The 24,023-nt window shown below is 37.0% G+C and overlaps 1 protein-coding gene across 1 annotated transcript; it reads right to left on the minus strand.

Annotated features, from left to right (window-relative positions):
* Positions 1–753: 753 nt before the first annotated feature.
* On the minus strand, positions 754–22,768 carry GORAB (golgin, RAB6 interacting; the record flags this gene model as incomplete). Its single annotated transcript, XM_079697665.1, has 5 exons — positions 22,673–22,768; positions 13,010–13,361; positions 10,671–10,772; positions 8,147–8,287; positions 754–1,213 (listed from the first exon to the last, which is right to left on the minus strand). The coding sequence occupies exons 1-5, from the start codon at positions 22,731–22,733 to the stop codon at positions 754–756; spliced, it is 1,116 nt and encodes a 371-aa protein (XP_079553791.1). The 5' UTR covers positions 22,734–22,768.
* Positions 22,769–24,023: the final 1,255 nt, after the last annotated feature.

Consider the following 24,023-nt stretch of genomic DNA (forward strand, 5'->3'; position numbering starts at 1 on the left):
AGCCTGCAGAAGGGTAAATTTAATCAATGTGCCAATTAAAGAAGAAAATATATTAATAGTGAAATTATTTATATACCATGGTATGTGTATATCTATCACTCTGCGTGTGTGTGTGCATGCGCTCGTGTGTATCAACTAACCAAAACTCAGGTTGTAAACTAAAGCCATTTAAAAGGCAAATTGAAAACAAAAGTGATGCTGGTTTAAGTTTTCTGGTTCTTTTCATAAACTACAACTTCCAAGTTGTGTTTTACAACTCTAGTGAGATCCAAAAAGATAATTCAACCTACTACTTTTGTTGGTTGTTCTTCATTCTTTCTTTTTCACATGTTAGTTAGCTTTTATGTCTCTTTACTGATTACATAAAATAGTACTCTCATTCTCAACATTTCTCCCAGGAGAAGTTAAATGAGTTCAATTAGGTACTGAGTTCATTTTTCACTTTACTTTTCAGTATTCTCTGGTCTAAAAACACTATTAACCGTGTAGTTTTTCTTCCATCCTTTTAAATCACTTGTTTTCACCCAGTAGGAAGCGTACAATGAAGGAACTGGATCAAAATCAAGGTGAACTATGCCCCCATATAAAAATTTATCATCACAGATTTTCTAGAATGTTCAAACGTTATACTAAAACTAATGGATTTAAAAATTAACACTGCTTTGAAGAGGCATTTATCAGAGGTCATGGCATGATCTACAACAGAAAGTTTAGTTTACTGAATGTTAGTTGTAAAGAACAAACACTGGCACCTCATGTGGTCAGAGCAGCTGAAATGTCTTTTACAGTAGTTTCAACTTCTTGATTTGGCTGGTCTGGATCAAGAAGGGCAATGCTACTGGAGCTTTCACACTGTTCATCTACCTTTGGGGAAGCAGCCTGGTCTTGATGCTTTTTGTTCTCTTCAGCAAACCCTAAGGTCATACTCTCCCCAGAAGGCTGAAATGGCCTCTCTAAATGAACCACTTGTTTCCCTACTTCTGCTTCTTGTTCACACAGCAGTCCCTCCACCTCCACCTCGAGCTCCAAAGTCTCCTCATCAGCGTGCACATCTAGTTGTTGCATCAACTCCTCCAACTTCTTGGCCTTGCGGAGCTCGTTTTGCTGTATGATCGTACAAAGGTGTTCAGTGAGCTGCTCTTTAAGCTCAGTCTTGCGCTGTAGATCTAGCTTTGCTGTAACATACTCTGCTTCAGCCCTGTCAAACCGCTTCCTGCAGGGACAGGTACAAAGACTGGTCCATTAGTTTTCCATTGAAGAAGACAGTCAAAGGAGGGCGTAGAAATAATAATTAAACTCCAAAATCGGGAAATACATATATATAGTGAAAATATGGCTATTAAATACTTTACGAACACTTATCTACACGTTAGACAAAGTAGGCTACTGCTGCTGAAACTTCCACAACATGCACATTTGAACTCTCCTAACCTAACAACGTTCTTCAGCACCCATTTCCTCTTTCCAAGGCTGTGCTTGAATGAAAGCAGGCTGAGAGGTTAATTCAGTGGTGTGCTAGCTCCAGTGGGGGAGAGCCCTAATTTGTAGCATTTATCAATTTCTGTAGTAAACGTACTATTACTATGGCCAATTTCAAGCTATCAATGTGACATCACTGAATACAGAATTGGGAAGAGATACACAAAATCTCTCTCATGAACCAGGGCAAGCCAGCTCCAGCACACAACTGGTTAAATTTATGAGAGATAAAATAATAAGAGATGGAGAAAGTAGAAAATCTATATCTTTTGATTAATGGAGTAGAAAAGGAAGAAAAAGTTTGGTGGAGAAGGACATGGACAGTGGTTCAGAAATGACAGAGCACAGCCAGCCCAATGATACTGGGTGAGAGTAAGAAGTAAACACCAAGTAGAAAAGAAAACTTCAGGATAGGTTTAAGCAGGGTTTCTCAACCTCAGCATTACTGACAACTTGGGCCATGTAATTCTTCGTTGTGGGGAGCTGTCCTGTACATTGCAGGATGTGTAGAGCATCACTGGCTTTCTCTCCTTAGTTGTCAGTAGCACCCACTGGTTGTGAGAACCAAAAATGTCTCCAGACATTACCAAATGTCTCCTAAGGGGCAAAACTGCCCCCAGTTGAGAAGCCCCAGGTTAAGTTGTTTTCACCCTCTCCACTCTGTAACAGACTACTGTTAGACTTTTATTAAGATAAGTTTATTATTTTACATATATAGAAACTCCATAGGTAGGTAGTGCCAGACTTTTTTGAAGTAGGGTAATTCTACTTGGGAAGTCACTTTGCAATCTTCCTTTTTCTTTTTTTTCTTCTTTTTTGCCTTTTCCATATAATGCGTTGCTTTTCTTTTTGCCCAGAAAACAGGATGGTACCTACCAACTAATTATTCTATTTAGTTACCACTAACAGTTGTGAAGGCCATGATGCCTTACCTGTTATGACTGCCTTACCTTACTCAACATAATAAATAATTTCTAATACTAGAGTTATAGCAAAAAAGAAACAGGTATATCTCCTTATGCAAGATTCTCTGTCTTGGAGGGAAATATAGTGAAAAAATAGAAGGCCTTGCTTTTAGAGAAGCCAGGGTTCAAAACCTGCCTTTGCCATTTACTATGTGTGTACCTCCTTTGTTGAAGGCTTTTTCTGGATGTAATGAGCAGATATTCAGTCATACTCACTCAGGTAAAAAATGGGTTTTATTGTAGGATACAAGAGGCAATCTCACAGGCATGTCATCAGAATCAAAGGCTATTGCTCATGCTAATGCTGAGAAACCACAGTTTCTCTCATTTAGGCTTTCCTATCATATTCACAGCCCAATATGGCCACCAGCTTGCCTTGACATCAAATTCACTCCACTCAATCCCTCAGTGCTCCAATCCCAAAATTCCAGAGGGAGGGCCTGGGTTGGCTTGGCTTGATTCGTATCAGTTTAAACAGAACTCTTAGTGCCAGGCCATGCCATGCACCCCAGTTTAGTCTATGGATTAAATGTTTTGGAGTTCCCATCCTTGTTCTTATCAGGTGTGTCCCAGGCTCAGCATCATGAATACAAAACACAGCCAGGTTCCTGTGGAAGAGGCTGGAGAAAAGGCATGCAGTGACTGAAAATTCCAGTATGGTGACCAGGGATGGTTTCTTGAACTAAGTCTTGGTTTATCTGTAGAATGGTGATGATAATAACACCTCATAGGAGTGTTAATTAAGCATTAAATAGAATAAACAGGGCAAGTGTCTAGCCCAGTGCCTGGTAGGCATTCAAGAAACAGAACTTCTTCTTCAGAGTGCCAGAATAAAAAAGCACTGTTAGTATACCACTAAACATGTATCTAAAATTAAAATTATGTATAATTTAAGGACTTGGTGTTTATATTTGAAAACTTATTTATATTATGTTCATTTCTCATATTTCATTTTTTTTACTGTCATCTAGTAAATATAAGAATGAGAACTAGATGTTCTTCAATTACCCCTATGTTAAAAGAATTGTTATAAAGGAGCTGTGTTGGGTATCTGGATCCCTTATTTCCATACTTAATAACATATCCTGTTTATGAATGTTCTTTCATCAAGCTTAAGAGCTCTGACAACATTCTCTATTGGTATACATATCTTGTCTCTCCCCCCAGCTCAAACCTCCCTTCTCTGCAAGTCTGTGGTCTCCCTCAGCCAAAGTCAGTTAGTAAAGATTTACTGACTGGGCTCATGAATGCTGAATTGAAATTAAAATTTGCAAATAGGTCCCTAGGTTTCCAATGATCTTTCACCCTGGAAAATCACTGAAGATTCTGCATTTTGTTTATTTATTTAAAGTCCTTCTGGCCAGAAACAAGCATATATATATATATATATATTTTTTTTACAGAGTGATTTATGTTCAAAATATTGATTAGTTTCACAAACTGCTCTATGAGTCTGGGGGTCAGGGGGATAATACCAAATCAGAGTATGAAGACATACTTTGGAACAGAATAATAAGAGCATTATACACAACACAGTAAGACAAATTGAACTGGAAATGTAATTATAGAATTGTTTTATTATTTTAAAGGAATGTTGAATGATTTAATGAATCTTATTTAAAGGATTCTAGAAACTGTCTCTTGGTTTTGGTTCCCCGAAATTTTTAGAAACACCATTAACCCTTGGCATGTCATTAGGTTCCACTGAAATACTTAGTTCTTCAGTTTCTTTCCTGAGCAGTTCTATTTGTAAGGATCAACATATCATAATTTTTATCCTTTCTTAGAAGTATTCCAGAGAACAAAGAGAAAATTTACTTATATTTTGAAAAACAGACTTTAATTATATTTTGCAATTACTATATGGATCCACTTTTATAAACCTAAGATACATTATGGGATTGTTGAAATATATTTTTTCCTATATCTTGAAACATTTTGCCATTTCATCACCCTAGGAATTATTTACTCATTACTCATCAATTATTCACATTTATGCTAAAAAAATTAAAATAATAAGAAAACAGAGAATGATGGAATGACCTAAAAGGATGATACTATAATGAAATAAATCATCATCGCTTAGTTTCCTCACTGTTTTGCCGAAGTATTACATCACCTTTAAATAAGGTATAAAAGAAGACTGGAAATACCACACTTGTAATCTGCTCTTAGCTTTCCCTGTTCTGATGAGAAGTATTACTTTTCATTTTCTACCCAGAATGACAAAGAAAATTGACAGATGAAGACATTTTGCAGTTATTAGACAAATCAAACGATGCATGTTGTGGAGGCTAAAAAATGACACCCCCCCCCCCAAGATACTCATTTCTTAATCCCAAGAACCTGTGAACATTTCCTTAAATGGCAAAAGATGTGACTAAGTTAAAGATTTTGAGAGGAGTCTATTCTGGACTATCCAGCTGGGCAATCACATGTATTCTTTTAAGAAAAAGGCAGAGGAACTTTTGAGAAAACAGGAGGAATCAATGAGACTATGGAGACCCACACTGAGTAGTGTGGCCACAAGCCAAGGAATGTCTTCATCCACCAGAAGAAGCTGGAAGAGGCAAGGAATGTATTCTTCCCTAGAGTCTCTGAAGGAATAACAACCCCACTGACACCTTGATTTCAGACTTCTGGTTTCCAAAAGCATAAGAGAATAAATTTTTGTTGTTTTGAGCTACCCAGTTTTTGGTAATTTGTTATGGCAGCCCTAGCAAATCAATATAAATGCAGAGACAGGCTAGATTCTAGATGGTAAAACTGACCATGTAAGTGAAATCTCAGAGTATGAGTCTTCAGAAAAACACATCCTAGATGAATTTTCTCAAACTCAAGAATCAATGAGTGAAAAATATATTTCTGAGGATAAAAAGGAAATACGTTATTCTCCCAGAGTTAATAATTTCAAGAGGAAGAATTTTATCATACAATAATTTACAAGTACCTGGACCATCCTGTGTGGCTGCAAGGATATAATGATATTCTTTTAGCTTTTTGTAATGTTTGCAGTCAAACATTACTTGATACAAAATTTTTTAACAAAGGTGTTTTCCACAATCCTTTATTCTTACTTCTTTAAATTATTCATAAAATGACTTAAAACATTTATGTATATATGTTTACACGTGTATGTGTGCATGTGCGTATGGGACCATCTATTAAACATCGATGGCAAATGGTGATCATTGTTTTTCCTGGTATACTGAGGGTTAAAGAAATGTTCTACAGGCAGCTACTCTAGTTTTACAAGCTGCCTGCGCAGCACATGGCAGCACTGTAATCACAGCTGTGAACAGCAGCAGTGACAACTCTCTCCGCTGGGACACTCCAAGTGCCATCTCCTCAGAGGTGGATACCCTGATACTGCTCTACAGAAACCAATTTTAGGACAAATTCTGGCCTAGTCGTATACAAGAACATTTTGTGGACACAGCACCATGCCAGCCACTACAGAACTACAATGTTTTTATTAAAAAAAAAAAAATCAAGGAAATCTCCCACAGAACCACAGAAACTGACTGCCCTGGGGATTATCTTCTAGTAGAAATCTAGACCTTAACACTATATCACCAATCTATAATTTCGTAATAACCACAGATGTAAATTTAGAAAATATTGTCTTAATCTTATGCATGAACAAGATACAACCCTGGTTCTAATCTAAATTGTCAGTGGCTTCTCTTTGACTTAACTCAAGAGCTTATGTTTTTAAAAATAACCTCACACATACGATAAGGATATTCACATATATCTATGTCAATACTCGTAACATGATAAACTGTCATCTTTAGCTTAAGAGATGTAAAAATTTACCATATAAAATCTTTTTACTATATAAAAATGTACTAAAATGTCATTAAAAATATTCATATACTATGGGATGTCTTCTCTTTTAACCAGAATCCCACCTTCTTTGTGGTTCTCTGAAGGCTAAAACTATGACATTTCTTATATAATTTTCAATGTACAAAGGCATCCTCTTCAGCCTCCCCTAGGACAAAATTAAAACATGATCAGGGCTTCCCTGGTGGCGCAGTGGTTGAGAGTCTGCCTGCCGATGCAGGGGACACAGGTTTGTGCCCCGGTGCGGGAGGATCCCGCATGCCGCGGAGCGGCTGGGCCGTGGGCCATGGCCGCTTAGCCTGCGCGTCCGGAGCCTGTGCTCCTCAACGCGAGAGGCCACAACAGTGAGAGGCCGGCGTACCACAAAAAACAAACAAAAAAACACGATCAAATGATTTTTCTGTGGAGATATCGAGAATAATCGGAATTCATTTAAGGAGCTACAAAGGCATAAAAATGTTCCTCTGGCAAACTTAAGTTACAGAGAATAAAATGTGCTAAAAATCTAGGCTTAGTTTAATCTTAATAAAATCTTGGTTACCTTCTTAATGACCTTATTAATAGAAATGGAACCACAAGTTATCAGCTACTGATGGCATTAATTTACACAGTTAATTAATAAAAGCAACCCATTAGGTCTAAGAGCATATGGTCAAACAACAATTACAAAAATCACAAGGACACCACAAACCTCTTTCTTAAACAATAAACAGTGAATTAAAAACCACAATCAGGGCTTCCCTGGTGGCGCAGTGGTTGAGAGTCTGCCTGCCGATGCAGGGGACACGGGTTCGTGCCCCAGTCCGGGAAGATCCCACATGCCACAGAGCAGCTAGGCCTGTGAGCCATGGCCGCTGAGCCTGCGTATCCGGAGCCTGTGCTCCTCAACGGGAGAGGCCACAACAGTGAGAGGCCCGCGTACCGCCAAAAAAAAAAAAAAAAAAAAAAAAAAAAAAAAAAAAAAAAAAAAAAACCACAATCAAGCATTTCCGCTTTATTAAATTGTTATATAAACATTCTGATGCTGTGGTTTACCCTGGACTAATGCGGCACTCTGATTTCTAGTGTTACAGAGAAAGATTCAAAACCGAGTCACTAACACAGCAGTCCCTTGTGAAAAAGGACAAACCAGGATGATTAAAGCAACGTTGAAAGGACTGATAACCCTGAAATTGGGCTTAATTTTTTGCTTTTATCTGTTTGCAAAGCTCATGTAATTCTTTACATGTGTTAGTTTGTTTTGAGAATATGCAATGATGATTTTTTCTCTTTAAAAAAATGTCAATCATTGAAACCAAGGAAACACATGATAGCAAACCATTTTATATAGAGTATAATTGAAAAAAAAGAAAAAACTTCAAGCTTTCAGGACAGAGTGGTATTTTCTTTCAAATACTCAAAGGTTTTAAAAAATAAACTAAATCTCCTTCCTTTGATGAAAACTGAAATGAGAAATAGGCTAGTCGCTATACCATCTCACAGAATCAAAATTTTTAAAAGAAAGAGCATAGACTTGGTGTTAGAATAATACATAGAGTTCTGGGGCAAGTCATTTAGACATTTAAAGAGTCTCAAATATTAAACAGCTGATGGTTTAGCAGGAAAGACTAAAATGTAAATAAATAATGCAAGAAATGCTCTAACAGGGATATAAACAAGGTTAATGGGTAGGGCAGAGTTAAGGAAGACTTCAAAAAGGAGATACTTGATTTAGTATAAAACTGGAATAAATACAGTGCCTAATAGGGTCATTATGAGGCTTAATGATGATATATATAAATGCCCTGGCCTAGCCAGCAATAAACGTTAACTAAATTAAACTCCTTGTTGAGAGTTCCATTCCCCCAACTTACCAAGCATATGAATAGTCAAGGCTGGCCTGATCAATCCGGTTCCTGAGGATTCCAATGTCAGCTGACACCATGTCATCTAAAGCCTGTAACTCCTTCTGGATTCTCTTTAGTTTCATGGTTTCTGCCTGAGTTCTTTTAGATCTATAAAATGAAGAATATGAGTGGAAAAATAAAAACATTTTAAAATCATGTATCCATACACAATATAAGTGAAAAAAGCAAGCTACTGTATACCCAATATGATTATAATATGTAATTTTTAAGAATTAAAAAAAAAACAGAAAAATTGAGATAAAACAAATGCTAGTAACATTTTGGTATATCTATAAAACTGCATTTGCACTTTTCCTCCTTACTAGTCCAAATTATATATTAGTATATACTTTTTTATACACAAGAAAAAAAGTAATAAAAAAAAAACAATAGAGAGTTCACTCATAGGCCTATATTCATTCCATAAGGATGAGAATAAGCACTAAAAGGACGTATCTGTATAGAGAACTGGATATGCTGGAATACTGAACACAGCTTTCCAAATTCCAGCCTTAAACTCTTCTTGCTAAGCCTACTTTCATTTGTCTGATACTTAGTGGACGCCAAGAACAGATGCCTACATTAAACACCATTCCTTTGTAAGTCTGAGAACATCTGCTTGGTTTTATTTTTTTAATAATTTTTATTGGGGTATAGTTGATTTACAATGTTGTGTTACTTTCAGATGTACAGCAAAGTGAATCAGTAGTGAATCAGTTATACATATACATATATTCACTCTTTTTTAGATTCTTTTCCCATATAGGCCATTACAGAGTATTGAGTAGACTTCCCTGTGCTATACCGTAGGTTCTTATTAGTTATCTATTTTATATATAGTAGCGGGTATATGTCAATCGGTTTTAATTTTCTTAAGATTCATTTCCCCAAACTTCTTTGATTCCTCTTCTTTAGGAAAACTATAGGTCCTCAAAATTCTTCTTTCTGGGGCTCAAAACCAAACACTCTTTTTGTTCTTTTGTTTAGAAGCAACCTCAGCCTTCTCTCCAACCCCAAGTACATCATCTACTTAAGAAACAGAATAAACAAATACAAAAGCCAACCTTTAATCACAATTCCACTCATTTCAAAATTTCATACACATTCTCACAGGAGAATAAAACTACCAATAAAACCACTATACTGCAATACATTCTCCTGATTTCTACTCCATTATGCATTTACCCTTATTTTCTGCCTACAAAAGTTAACCACGTGATCTTTTTACTTCAAGTGATTCACTATCCATTTAGTAATAATCTAATCAGGTTATATTTCCTTACACTTCTGTCTACAGTAATACTTTCTGTCTTAAATCAAAAGCACATAGAGAAGAGTAAGTGCTGAGCCTGTAAATCTTTTTGTAAAATCCCGAGTAAACAGCCTCCCCAACCTCTTCCAAACTGAAGACTACTAAAATGCTTTTCAATAATCATTTTTCAATAATCACATTGTTTTTCTTCTTGAAACATAAGTTCAGTAAGTTGAATATTTCCTATGCTTCATGAAAGATCAAGGTGTACCAGTAAGAAAAAAAAATCATTATTTTCAAATACATACATCCCTTTGGCAGATAAAATCCTGAATTACTCTTATACCCACGTGCCTTTCTGTCCATCCCTATTCCTTCCTCTCCCCCTGACACATACACCAGCTTTAATGAGTAATAGTTGTGCCAGACTTTTCTGGAGATCTAAAAAGAAAATGCCTCTGAATACTTGTTTGCATTTAGTTCTCACTATTCTCAATCATTGCTTTATTGACTGAGCTTGGTTTCCTAAGGCCACAGCACACTAGAAACTACAAAAAGGGAAGAGTGGGTGAGGGATGGGAAAAGTGGCTCAAATAGGAATGTTGTTGTTCAAGGCTTGTATAGTGCAGTAAAGGAAAAGAGATCGCTGACAAGCTCACTCTGGAAGGTGAGAGAAAAACTGAATTGTATACAGTATGGGACAATGCTCATAATGGTGACCCACAGTCAAGGATAAAAAGTTAAATTATATCATGTATCTTTTATCAGTGGGGGCAGGATACATCATTTAAGAAAAATGGCCATAGGAAATACAATTAGGATTTGTGGGTGTATAAGTCACTTATGTGGAATAATCTTATTCCTCTACATGTCAGATGATAAAGGCCTATGTGAAAATTAAAACCTGCATTTGTTGCTGATTTACTTATGTTGATAGCTATTTACTGCTCCCTTATGAACGTGTAGATGGTCAAAACTAAAAACACTGATGATGATCCTTAAGTTTTAATTGCCCCTGTATTCATAAATACATTATAATCTATGCTTAAGAAGCCCTCCTTAATAAATTAAGACTGTAATTCCAGTATCATTTGTAAAGCATAATTTGTTTAGTAGGTCTTAAAAGTAATGGTTGTAGAGGAAACGCCATTTATTAGAACAGACATAGGAAAATAAATATAAAACATGACAAAACTAATTACAGATTACAAACAAGCTCTCCTGGTTCAGGTGCCTCACCTTTCTGCAATAGCTTTAGCCAAAAGAGCTTTCTTACGTTTATTTTTCTCTTCCATTAGCCGCTGTTCTTGTTGGAGGACTTCCCAACGAGATTTTTCTTGCCTAGGGAGCAAAAGTATAAAAATGAGTTTCTGAAACCCCATTCCAAATCTTACCAGTCTCAGTTCCTAAGTATAAAATTTAATCAAAAGTCCTCTTAAAAGGAACCCGTCTTTCAAAAGTCCTCTTAAAAGGAACCCGTCTGTAGCTCATTATTTTGTTCTAATAGGAACAAAGACTATGATTTGAAGTAAAGAAGGCTTATATAAATTGGTCCTTTGAAATCCATTATACATATATAATCTAGGAACCCAAACTGGAAGCCAGAGTACTATGGCATTTTTTAGGAGTACAAAGAAACTTGTTTAAGTTAATCATGCATTATATGCAAAATAGAAAGCAAAATAAGTTGTTCTGTAACTAATTTCATATCTTTTATAGTTTTCTATAATACACATCTTCCCCATGTAATAACCCTTAGCACAATAACCAATGTTTATTTCATACATTCTCTTACAATTTGCTCACTTCTTTCTAGCTCTTAAACACTTTAAACAGAGTGAAACACTATGAACTAAGACTTGAATGTTGGGCTAAAGAAAAACTCCAAAGATCTGCAAACATGAATTGTCTTCCAATCTTTCCAATTCTAAAAGAAATATATTAAAATTTCCTGTAAATTCATGAACTTAATGTCAACTCAAATTAAACAAGGTAATGACAAAGCTATTTGTTCCTATTAGTGTCATTTCTCACAGCCATTATATCAAAAATCTCTATTCCCAGACCTAGTAACCACTTGCAAAATTATCCTTTTCTCTCCATTCCTACAGCCTCCACCTTAGTGCTGGCATTGGTCCTTTCTCATTTTTACTATCTGCAGGTACTTCCTCCCCAGATACCTTAGTTCCAGCTCACCCAGCACCCAAATGGTGTGCAACAGTGACACCTGGATTTTCTCTAACCATTATTTTTATCAGGGCATCTCTCCTTCAGGGGTCTTGCTGGTGTATTACAGCATCAAGGAACTCACTAGGCAGGCATCTTCTGCTTCCAAGTCCTTCTTCACTTCCTTAATTCTCTACTATTTTCTGGCTTATCTTGTGCCTCTTTCAGAAAAGTGAAATATCATCTCTGACCTTCTCTAGTATATAGTTTTCCTTTCCCCCTCTTAGAGCCTCAGAATTTCTCCGTTTTAACAACAGTTCCTGAGATTACATGTCTTCTATGAATATCTTCTCAAGTACCTAAAAAGAGAATAATTTTCCTAATGACATTCAGTCTAAATTCTCCAGCTCAATTTACACACCCCTGCAACAACTTGTCTCAGGACTTTGCTGGTAAACTACACTTAAGACATTAAACGTATGCACTTGTTTAATTTGGGTCTCATACTTCATGTGGCTTTCTATCTCTTGTCAAAATGATTTCTTGGCTGTAAACCCCTGGTGGGCAGGAAACACTTAAAACTCAGTACAGAATCTGGATTAGCAGAGATTGGAAAAATAGGTGAGATTAGAAAAAATGTAAGACACTTTGAAAAAGACTTGGAAAATGGAAAACAGAAACAAATACCATTCTTTCTTCCCTGTGAGTGATAAATCAGGAGGAAATAAAGAGTGGATATTCAAACATAAACTATATAATAAAAAAAAATTCTGATTATAAGAATTCACAAGTCATAGAATGGTAATTTCCACAAAAATGTGGCTAAACCAAATTCTGCAGGTGGTTTCTAATACAAACACATTAAATAAAGAAATCTAATGATGCAGCTGAATTATTTAATTAGTCCTCTCAATTTCCAATACTCTTTCCTTTGACCATCCCTTCAGGTCTCTTCAGAAGTACCCTTTTCTGGGCCAATGGAGATGCAATCTGGAAGTTGAAAGAATGGGTTCAATTTGGGGAGGAGTATCATGCATATAAGAACCAGTTCTGGTGAGTGTAAAGGGCATAGACTCTGGATCCAGAGTTGTGAACCCCAACTCTGCTACTTATTAGTGGTGTATTCACTTTGGGAATACAGTATCTTTTGAGTCCAAGATATCTCATCTGTAAAGTGAAAATAATGGACATGCATTGTAAGACTGCTGTAAAGACTAAATAACATAGAACAGAAAAAGTGCGTAACACTGCTACTTATATTTAGGTGGTAGCTATTTTTCAATAGTTTATTCATTACATTTCTACGTTAGAATATAAAACAAACAAAATGTTAAAACTGTATTTCTTCAAAGGCCAATGGGAAAAAAATGGTAAAATGGAAAAAAGTCTCATGGATGTACAGACTTACTAACAATTCCACTTTCTTTTCTTCCAATTTGCAATCTGGTTTTGGAGGTAGAACCTCAGCATTTTTGTGACCTTCATGGGAATTCTTAAGTCCTAGTTCCCTTGGTTGACTTTCAATACCCTGTGATTTTCCATCACCAATAGGAGAGGTGAGAGTGGGGGGAGTGGGGGGAGAAGAACATGGTCTTTGAGTATTAAATCTTTGTTTTGGTGCAGAAAGCAGCTGCTCTGGAGGTAATGAGGTTGATCCATCTTGAAGTCCAAGTTTTTGGCTTTGCTCTTGAAGGGCTTTTTCTCGCTGAAGTTGCTGTCGACTTTTCTTCACAGGGAGAAGACGCCGCTGTGGTTCAAATGGATCTATATAAAAAAGAGAATGGAGAAAAATTCCTTTGTGTGAGCAGCAAATAATTATAATTTCTCTAAGAAAATAAAGCATTAACATTAAACTCTGATAATTTTGCAGAGTTTTTCTCCCCTTCTCTTTCTTAAAATCCCAGAGAAACACAGCCATCTTCTTGCAGAGTTTTGACAGTTCTCTGATCATACCGTTAATATTTAATAAAAACTACCTTAGTTCTCAATTATCTTTGAGGAGGTCCATTTGTCTGTGAGTTAGGCCTTAGAATACAAAGCAAGGTTTCAACTTGGTTTGCTAACTGCCAAAAGAATCTAATATGACCAAAGTAGGTAGACAAATGAATTCTCTGATATGTCTTAAATTTGATTTATGGTTCTGTCTGTTCTTTTGAAATAAAATGGTGGTTGTTTTCAAATAGGCTTCATCTTTCTTAAATTTTAACAGATCTTAGGGTAATTTGATACATAGGTAGACATGATACACAAAGTATAGCTGAATGAAGTCTCTCAATTTTAGGAATGCTAGTTAACTCTACATTGTTTTCTTTCATCTTCCAAACAGTCCAGGGCTGTGTTCCCCAAAGTGTAGTTAGCCTTTAATCAATGTATGCAAGTTAATTTTAATAGCAGCCTGAGCAAAGCAATAGAGGAAGATAAAACAATCAGGAGAAATTTTGTTTAAAAGCATTACGAACTAAATGATAACACTTCTATTGTACTTTTTGGATTGTCCATACCAGTGTTAACCTTGTAGGTCAGACAACTGGAGAATCTTGACTCACATTCATACTATACTAAATAAGATCTGTAAGAGATATTCTTTACAAAATGCCTGAGAAATGAAACTATGATAAGTTCTAATGAATGAACTAAATGGGTTTTTTAAATCCTGCATATTGACCTTTGAAACAACATAAGCTTAATATTTAAATTTCCCAAAGGAGAGTTAAAAGCTTTGGAGTCAAAGTTCTGGTGTTGCTTTTCTCCACACCTCAGTAACCTTAGGCAAGTCAATTAATTATTCTATACCTCAGTTTCTTCATCTGTCAAACTGGTTGAAAATTTACTTGCTCTACTTATCTCATGGAGTTGGTGTAAGAATTAAAGAAAATATTTTCAAAGACATACAATCAAAAGTAAAATGTTATTGTTGACTTTAGACAGAAACACAAAGTAGAGTACTACATCTTGCAACAGAAACTTATTCTTGGCTACTCATCTTTATTCACACCATCAGAAAATGTCATGGAGCCTGCTTACCTTTCAGTTACACTTGTTAGCTGAATTATTAATATCCCTCTGAAAGTCAGTAATGCAGCTTCCATTTTATTTTGCATTTTCACAGAACCTATCTATGAGATTAAAAATGCTAACTTTTAAACTCCCAAACAACAAATCAGGTCACTTAAGGATTAAACATATGACAAAAAACCTCTTGGAACTAATGAGTCATTATAGCAAGGTTACGGAATACAAGATTAATATACAAAAATCAATTACTTTCCTAGCAGCAATGAACAAGTGGAATTTGATATAAAAAACACAGTAACATTTACATTAGCACTCAAAAAAAAGAATTACTTAGGTATAAATCTAACAAAATATGTACAAGATCTGTGAGGAAAACTACAAAACTCGAATGAAATCAGGGAACTAAATAAATGGAGAGATATCCCATATTCATTGGTAAGAAGACTCAGCATTGTCAAGATGTCCACGTCAGTTCATCCTAATTTGATCTATAGATTCACCGCAATACCAATCAAAATCCCAGCAAGGTATTTTATGGATATTGACAAAATGATTCTCAAGTTTATATAGAGAGGCAAAAGACCCAAAATAACCAACATAATATTGAAGAACAAAGCTGGACTGGCACTACTTGACTTTAATACTTACTATAAACTACAGTGGGTATCAGCAGAAGAATAGAGATCAATGGAATAGAACAGAGAGCCCAGAAATAGGCCCATATTAATACAGTCAACTGATCTTTGGCAAGGGTGCAAAGGCAATACAATGGAATAAAAATATTCTTTTCAACAACTGGTGCTGGAACAACTGGACATCCTCAAGCAAAAAAAAAAAATAAATCGGGCTTCCCTGGTGGCGCAGTCGTTGAGAGTCCGCCTGCCGATGCAGGGGACACGGGTTCGCTCCCCGGTCCAGGAAGACCCCACGTGCCGCGGAGTGGCTGGGCCCGTGAGCCATGGCTGCTGAGCCTGCGCGTCCGGAACCTGTGCTCCGCAACGGGAGAGGCCACAACAGTGAGAGGCCCGCGTACCGCAAAAAATAAAAATAAAAAATAAAAAATAAATCTAGACACAGACCTTATGCCTTTCATTCAAAATGGATTATAGACCTAATGTAAAACTCCAAACTATAAAACTCCTAGAAGACAACACAGAAGAAAATCTAGATGATCTCAGGCACAGCAATGACTTTTTAGATATAACACCAAAAGGCACTATTCATAAAAGAGATAACTGATAAACTGAATTTCATTAAAATTAAAAACTTCTGCTCTGTGGAAGACAATGTCAAAAGAATGAGAAGACAAGTCACAAACTGGGAGAAAACATTTGCAACAGACACATCTGATAAAAAAGGACTGTTATCTAAAATATACAAAGTAAAATATACAAAGAACTCTAAAAACTCAATAGTAAGAAAACAACCTGATTAAAAAATGGGCCAAAGACCTTTAACAGACACCTTGTCACCAAAGAAGATACACATGCAGCAAATATGCATATGAAAAGATTCCAAATCACATGCCATCAGGGAAATGCAAATTAAAACAAGATACCACTACACAACTATTAGAATGGCCAAAAATCTGTAACACTGACAACACCAAATGCTGGTGAGGTTGCGGAGCAACCAGAACTCTTCTGTTGTTGGTAGCAATGCAAAATGGTAGTCACTTTGGAAGACAGTTTGGTGGTTTCTCACAAAACTAAACATACTCTTACCATACGATATAGCAATCGTGCTCACTGCTTTTTTTTTTTTTTTTTTTTTTTGCGGAACGCGGGCCTCTCACTGTTGTGGCCTCTCCCATTGCGGAGCACAGGCTCCGGATGCACAGGCTCAGCGGCCATGGCTCACGGGCCCAGCCGCTCCGCGGCATGTGGGATCCTGGACTGGGGCACGAACCCGTGTCCCCTGCATCGGCAGGCGGATTCTCAACCACTGCACCACCAGGGAAGCCCTCACTGATATTTTAAAGGCAATAAAAACTCATGTCCACACGAAAACCTGAACATGGATGTTTATAGAAACTTTACTCATAATTGCCAAAACCTGGAAGCAACCAAGATGTCCTTCAGTACGTGAATGGATAAACTGTGGTACACACAGACACTGGAATATTATTCAATGCTAAAAATAAAAGAAATAAGCTGTCAAGCCACACAGAGCATGGAGGAACCTTAACTGCATACTACTAAGTGAGAGAAAACAATCTGAAAAGGCTATATACTGTATGATTCCAACTATATGACGTTCTGGAAAAGGCAAAACTACGGAAACAGTAAAAAGATCAGTGACTGCTAAGGACTGAGGAGAGAAAGGATGAATAAGAAGAGAAAAGAGGATGTTTAGGGCAGTGAAAATACTCTGTATACTATGACAGATACATGACATTATGCATTTGGCCAAACCCATAGCATGTACACCACCAAGAGTGAACCTTAACGTAAACTGTAGACTTGGGTGATAATGATGGGTCAATGTAGGTTATAACGAATGTGCCACTCTGGTGGAAGATGTTGATAATGGGGGTGGCCATGTACATGTGGGGGCAGGGAGTAAATGGGAAACCTCTGTATCTTCCTCATAATTTTGCCATGAACCTAAAACTGCTCTTAAAAAAAATTAGGTTTTTAGGAAGAACTGGAAAAAAAAGGAACATACTGTTTTACATACTTACATTGGGGGCTGCAAGTATCCAGAAGACTGTGGTAAACTGGGAGCAGAAGTACAGTTTAAAGGGGGCAATCCATAGCCACCTCTAGCCATTAAAAATGGCAGCTGTCACTAAAAAATTTAGGTCAGTGTTATCAGACATTTTGATTTTTCACCAGAAAAATTCAGATTTTTATGTAAAATATAGGGAATTGCATCAATCAAGAAAGTCTAGGTTATGCTGTAGAGGCAAAGAACCCTGGAATATTTGTGGTTTTAAACAACAAAGGTTTATTTCTCATTAATGCCATGTGCCAACTGAAGGCCAGCAGCAGCTTTCTGCTGATCAGTCTCTTAGGGCTCCAGGCTGACTGCACAGCCATTTAGTGTTGCTAGCCCCCATGGCAGGTGAGAAGAGAGCTCAGGAAGGTCCTGGTTCAGCAATTAATTGCTCTGACCCAGTAGTGACATAACACTTCTGCTCACAATTCAATGCTGAACTAGCACTTGGTCTGATCCAAAAACAATGGTAATAGGAATATACTGGGAAGAGAAGTGGACTAGAAGTATTTTCACCACTATTAATTTAAAAAGAAATTTAAAGATTAGATAATCCAAAAAAGGAAAAATAAAAAGACAAACACATTTCTGCGTTAAATCAATCCAAGAGGCTGAGTTTGTGAACTTTGTTCTATATCCTTTACGCTCTACTTTCTCCTACCAAGACAACCATCATTTGAATCATGTGTTGATCATTCCCTTCCTTTGCTTTTTATGTCATACTGCATCTACAAATATTTCTTTAAAATTTTATTTTGTTTTAACTTTATATAAAGGGTGTCATGGTGGATGTAATCTTCTTTAACTTAATATGATATTGCCAATATTCATCCATATTGTTCATGTGGCTTTAGCCATTCAATTTTAATGCTAATTTAATTTTAATGTCTCCTCTTGTATAGGTACAAGAATTTACCTTAGATACCATCTAGGAACTGTTGTGTCATAAAGTATAACTTTAGGAGAAATGTCAAATTGCTTTCCAAAGTGCATTCCCTCTGGCAATGTATAAGATCCTGTGGATGCACTTTCTCTTCAATATATAATAGTATCAGACTGGTTTTTGTCAATCAAATGTGTATGAAGTAGTATCTCACTGTGGTCCTGATTTGCAATTCTGATTGTTGATGGTGATAAGCATCTCTTCATATTTCCCTAAGAAATATATATTCATATCTTTTGTTGATTTTTCTTTTGGCTTGTTTGTATTCTTCATATGTCAGCAGCAATTGGAAAATATAATTAAAGAGAAGATATTTCAATACTAGAAATTATCAAGTATCTAGGAACAAATCTAGCAAGCGGGTGTTCAAAACCTCTACAGGAAAAATTCTAAAATTTTATTAGAAGATATTAAAGAAGACCTAAATAAATGAAGACACATACTGTGTTAGTGGTAGTGTTCACAATGTGAAAATGTGAAATCTCCCCAAATTGATCTAAAGACTCAATGCAATTCCAATAAAAATTTCAACTGGGTTTTCCATGAAATTTGGTAAAATCACAAAATTTTTATATGAAGGGGTAAAAGTTCAAGAATAGCAAGGAAACTTACAAAGAAAAAGAACAAGGGGACTAGACTACTGGCTATCAGGAATATTGCAAAACTTTAAAACACTGTGGTATCAGTGCAGGCATAGATAAGACGACCAATGGATTAGAATAAAGAACAGAGAAACAAGCTCATACATGTTTGAAGCACTGCTGTACAACAGAGGTAGCATAGCAAATCAACAACAAAAGGTGGGATCTCTTCAATAAATGGACCCGGGGGAAAAATGGTTATCTATATGGAAAAGATGAAATCAGATCTATCCCTCATACCATATAAAAACAAACAAAACACTCACCAAATGGATTAAGGACTTAAATGTCAAATCAACACTTTAAAACACATCAGAAACACATTTCTTTACGCAATGTTTTGAATCTGCTACAGCTTATAATAAAAACGATTTTTAAAAATTCTTAATTGAAAATAGGGATTAATATCTTTTAGAACTTACAGTAGGGTGCTAATTTCTTAAAACACAGAAAATGTTGACTATAAAAGAAGAACTAACAAATCTGTCCATATTAAAATTAAATACTTTCTTCATTAAAAGATAAAAGTTAAAAGATAAATTACATACTGTGAGAAGATATTCATAATATAACTGGCAAGGAACTAGTATCTAGAAAAAAGAACTCAGAACTTCCCTTGGGACACAGTGGTTAAGAATCTGCCTGCCAATGCAGGGGACATAGGTTCGGTCCCTGGTCCAGGAAGATCCCACATGCCATGGAACAACTAAGCTAGTGCGCCACAACTACTGAGCCTGCTCTCCACAACTAGAGAGCCGCATGCCACAACTACTGGGCCCACATTCTGCAACTACTGAATCCTGTGCGCCTAGAGCCTGTGCTCCGCAACAAGAGAAGCCACCACAATGAGAAGCCCATGCACTGTGATGAAGAGTAGGCCCCGCTTGCTACAACTAGAGGAAGCCCGCACGCAGCAACGAAGACCTGATGCAGCCAAAAATAAATAAAATTAAAAAAAAAGAACTCGTGAATATTTTCTTTAATTAGAAATTGACAGCACTGTTTGTTTACAATTTTTATTACAAAATAAACTATACATTAAATAATATGTATGTCTCTGTTACATATACACATCCAACTTGTACGAATTATAAAAACTCATAACACAGTTTTATAAAACATGACTACAGTAGACGTAACTGATGTTCAAGGACTGACACATTACCCCTCTTTTGGAACACACAAGATAATTTTACTTCCTGTCCTACAAGTCATATGACTTACTTTTGCTAAATGAAACATAAGTAGGAGTGACACCTGTCATTTAGTGGTGGAAGCATTTAATTCCCAATGCTCAATTCTCAATCTTCTCCTGCCATGGTGAACTCCTATGACAATACCAAATCATGGTGTGTAGTGACCATGTCAACCCATGGAAGACATGAAACTAGAGTGAAAAAGAGATCTTTATTATTCAAACAGCTGATACTTTAAGGATATGTGTTACTGCAGCTTAAATTGGCTTAACCTGATTTCATAATTATCAGTACTTCTGAAAGTGTATTTGCCCCTTCTTGTTCATAGTCCCTTGCCTTCCCACCACCCTGAATTTTGTGTTTCATTCCTTTGAATTTCTTTATATATCTCCTATATTCCTAAAAGAATATACCTGCTTTGTATGATTCTGAATTTCTATAAATGGTATCAGATTGTATATATTCTTCTGCAATTTGTTCTTTTCATATATTAAGTTTATGAAATTTATACATGTTAATACATGTGACTATAGTTCATATATTCCTATACTATATATACTATATTCCTATATATTACTATACTATTCATATAGTAGCCCAGTGGATGATTATACCACAATTTATTTATCCATTCCCTTGTTAATGAACACTTGGGTTGTTTCCAGCTTTTTAATATTATAAACAATATAAACAAGATTATTAAGAACTTTTTGACTTTCCCAAATGCCCATATGGGCTTCTCTAGAGTAGTCGTGTCTTTATTTTTGCTGGCAACCAACTCCATCTTCATAGATTATTTAAATATATTTTTAAGGCTGGAGAACAGCTGGAAGGAGCCTTAAAAATTAAAGATTCAGCTGTTCTAGTCTTATAAATAAGAGCTCCAAGACAAAAAGATTTAGAAGCAGAGCTGGGAGATCTTCTATATACCAATCAGTGTTTGGCTATGAGTATACAAAGATGCTGAGATGTTTTGTTAAGGTGATCAAAGACTAGTGAGTTGACGTCTATGCTCTAACCTCTCACTGAAATGATAGGTCTTTAAGTTAAGGTCCTTCCACCCCCTCTCTATGCCAAATTACGAAGATATTTAGAAACGTAGTTCCACATAATGAACCCAATGTTTAACTCAGACTTCTACAGTAAGTCTTCTTTCCCCTGGCAAACTCACCTCTGCTAGCACATAATCTCTGTGAAATTTTGCCAAGCTCCATCCAACCACCAGCACAGTAAAGTTCCTGCTAATTCTGTAGCAAGCTCTTGTACAACATCTACTATCACATTATATTATAGTTTGTCTCCTCATTAGACTATAAGCTCTTTGAAGGCAGGGATGAGGCCTTGTTCATATCAGCATCCCTAATGCAGATGCTGATACCTGTAACTTCTGGTCAGACCAGAAGCACGGGTACTAGTACTCCATACATCTGAACATGGGAATGTCAGTTAATTACAAACTGTAGTGTAACTTTTATGATATGTTTTTAAAGGTCTCTGGACCAGTCAAAATTTCCTCGATCTACATAATCTACACTGGCCTTACATTACAAATTTACTTCCTTTTCCACTTGTCAGTCCTAGATTATTTTCAGAACCATGCTAAAAATGCACAAGCTTACCTGAGAAAACATCCAGTTTTCTCACATACTCTAATTAAAGGCATGGCAGAGCTTATTTAATTTTCTCCCAGAATGTATAAGTTACGGCACCAAGAATGGTGTAAGCTCACAGAAGTGGTGTGCGCTGCCAGTATCACCGTACAGAACTTTACGAAATTTCAACCACAATTAAAGCACACTTTATATTACCAAGAGTTTCTCACAAAGTATCAGCAAACTTAATTTCTTCACTGAAAGATAACAAAATTGTACAAGTCCATTCAATGATTACGTTATAAAGCTGGAGAAGGAAGCACAAAATTTTAGCTTACACTAAAGTCAGTAGATATGGATGGATGGATGGACAGAGGCGTAGATAGGTAGCTAGATATTTCACATCTATCTTCTCAAAGACCCTTTTGGTTTGCTGACTCTCAAGAATTGGAAAGAACTGCAAAAATCACCTGGCTGGTGAAAGCAAGACTCCAGATGTCTTATGAAAAGCACCAACTTTTTGCATTTATTCAGACCCCTGTGATCCTTTTTCCCAATCATTGCCTGCTTCTATAAATTCATCACAAATCTAATATGGTGTGCGCCCCTTCTCCTTCCTTTACTCAGACCCCAACCCTCCAACCACTGGTCTATGCAGCAATCCCCCTAATAGGTCACTTCCTCTCCCAAGTCCCCTTCCTTTCACCGGAAAAAGTCAGATCCCTGAAATAAATACCTGAAGTCTCTTTTCTAAAAGTAGACCCCAGTCTTCTGTGCCTGCCCCCCTCCCCCAGCGGTGGCTCCAAGTACATCCACTTCTGGCGCCCTCTCAAGCCTCTCCTCCCACTTATAGCTCCTTCCCCTAACACAGATAACCCTTTTCCCCGCCCCCTTCCCCTCAAAAACTGCAGCCCCGCCCCTTCCCCTTAACAGACCCAAGAATTTAATCTGTGCAGACCCGTCCCTTTACCTTTAGTCTGCTTTAGTCGCCTCAGCTCCTCCTCAGAGAATCCGGCCCAACCCCGCGCCATCCGCCTCGATTCGCCTGCACGCCTAAAACGCCCAAACCTCAGAACCCCAATTGCCAACACAACTACCCAGGTACATCCGGGTTCTTCCCCGGCCGCGGCTGACCAACCAATCAGCGCATCGAGCTCTGGACGCAAGGCCCCCTCTCCCCTGCAGCCGGACCCGGCTCTCTTCGAGGCTCTCTCCGTCAGTGCCGGACAAACTGCGTGAAGAAATCGTGGCCTCGCAGACATTCATTTCCCCTGACCTGGCTGCTCTTTCTCCCTGTCTCCTATACTTGTTGGGTTATCGCTTCAAGAGGTAAAGGGGGAAATAGCGATGGAAATAAAGGTGGAGATAAACAGGCAGTGAGGAAGTGACTACGAGTCGGTGGCGGAAAGGGAGGACAGTGCTGCCTCTTGGCGCCCTCGAATTTATTGGGGCGGAGCACTCTACGTGTTGGTGGTGGAGGGTTTCGGTGCGTGGCTTGTAGTGGCTTATTCCAAAACTGCGCTGAAATCATCCCGCAAGTTGACTCAAGAATGTTCAGATTTAGGCTTTTAATTACAAAGAATCATTTCAGAGGGCTGGTGTATAATAGTGGAAAAGGAACAGACACGTTTAACAGCGTAGCCAGGTCTCCCCCAGGCTGCAGCGACTCATAGATTTCTGTTCATTGGGAGTTGGTTCTTCGATTTTGTGAAAGATTCTCGCTAATCTGTAACCTTTCTCCTAAGGGATGTCTAAATCCCTCTTAAAAATGATCTGTCCTCTGTTTTTATGTTCAGAGAAGACAATGTAAAAACGTCGGCGCTGGGGGATGGGAAAACACTTCCTAGGCTTCTCCCTCCTGGAGTCCTGATTTCAATGTTCTGGTACCACCTTGAACACGTTACCACTCTGGGCTTCCATTTTCTCATTTTAAGCAAGATTTTGGAGATTAAAAGATGCAAACGTTGTCAAAGTACATATAGATCAGGATGATTTAAATGAGACCACTTCATTTTTCGTGTTTCTCTTTTCACTGTTTTTCATTTTTAAAACCAGTTTTGGCTTAAATTTAAAAATCACATGTGTGGTTTCTGGTTTTAGTGTGTCAATATTTTTAAACAAATTGAAATAAAGACTACTACACCAAGAAAAGAGTTGGAATGAATATTTCAAGCTTAAATAGGTGATTAGAAGGTGAAGGCTGTTTGGAATTCTCTTTGTAAACTTTAATCTTTTAAACTTAAAAGCGATTTCATAAATTTAGGTGTGCACAAACTCTTCATTTTAACTGTGGACTCATTTTTCCTAACATTTAAAAAAAT

Source organism: Hyperoodon ampullatus, assembly GCF_949752795.1.
Source record: "Hyperoodon ampullatus genome assembly, chromosome: 2".
Taxonomy (NCBI): Eukaryota; Metazoa; Chordata; class Mammalia; order Artiodactyla; family Ziphiidae; genus Hyperoodon; species Hyperoodon ampullatus.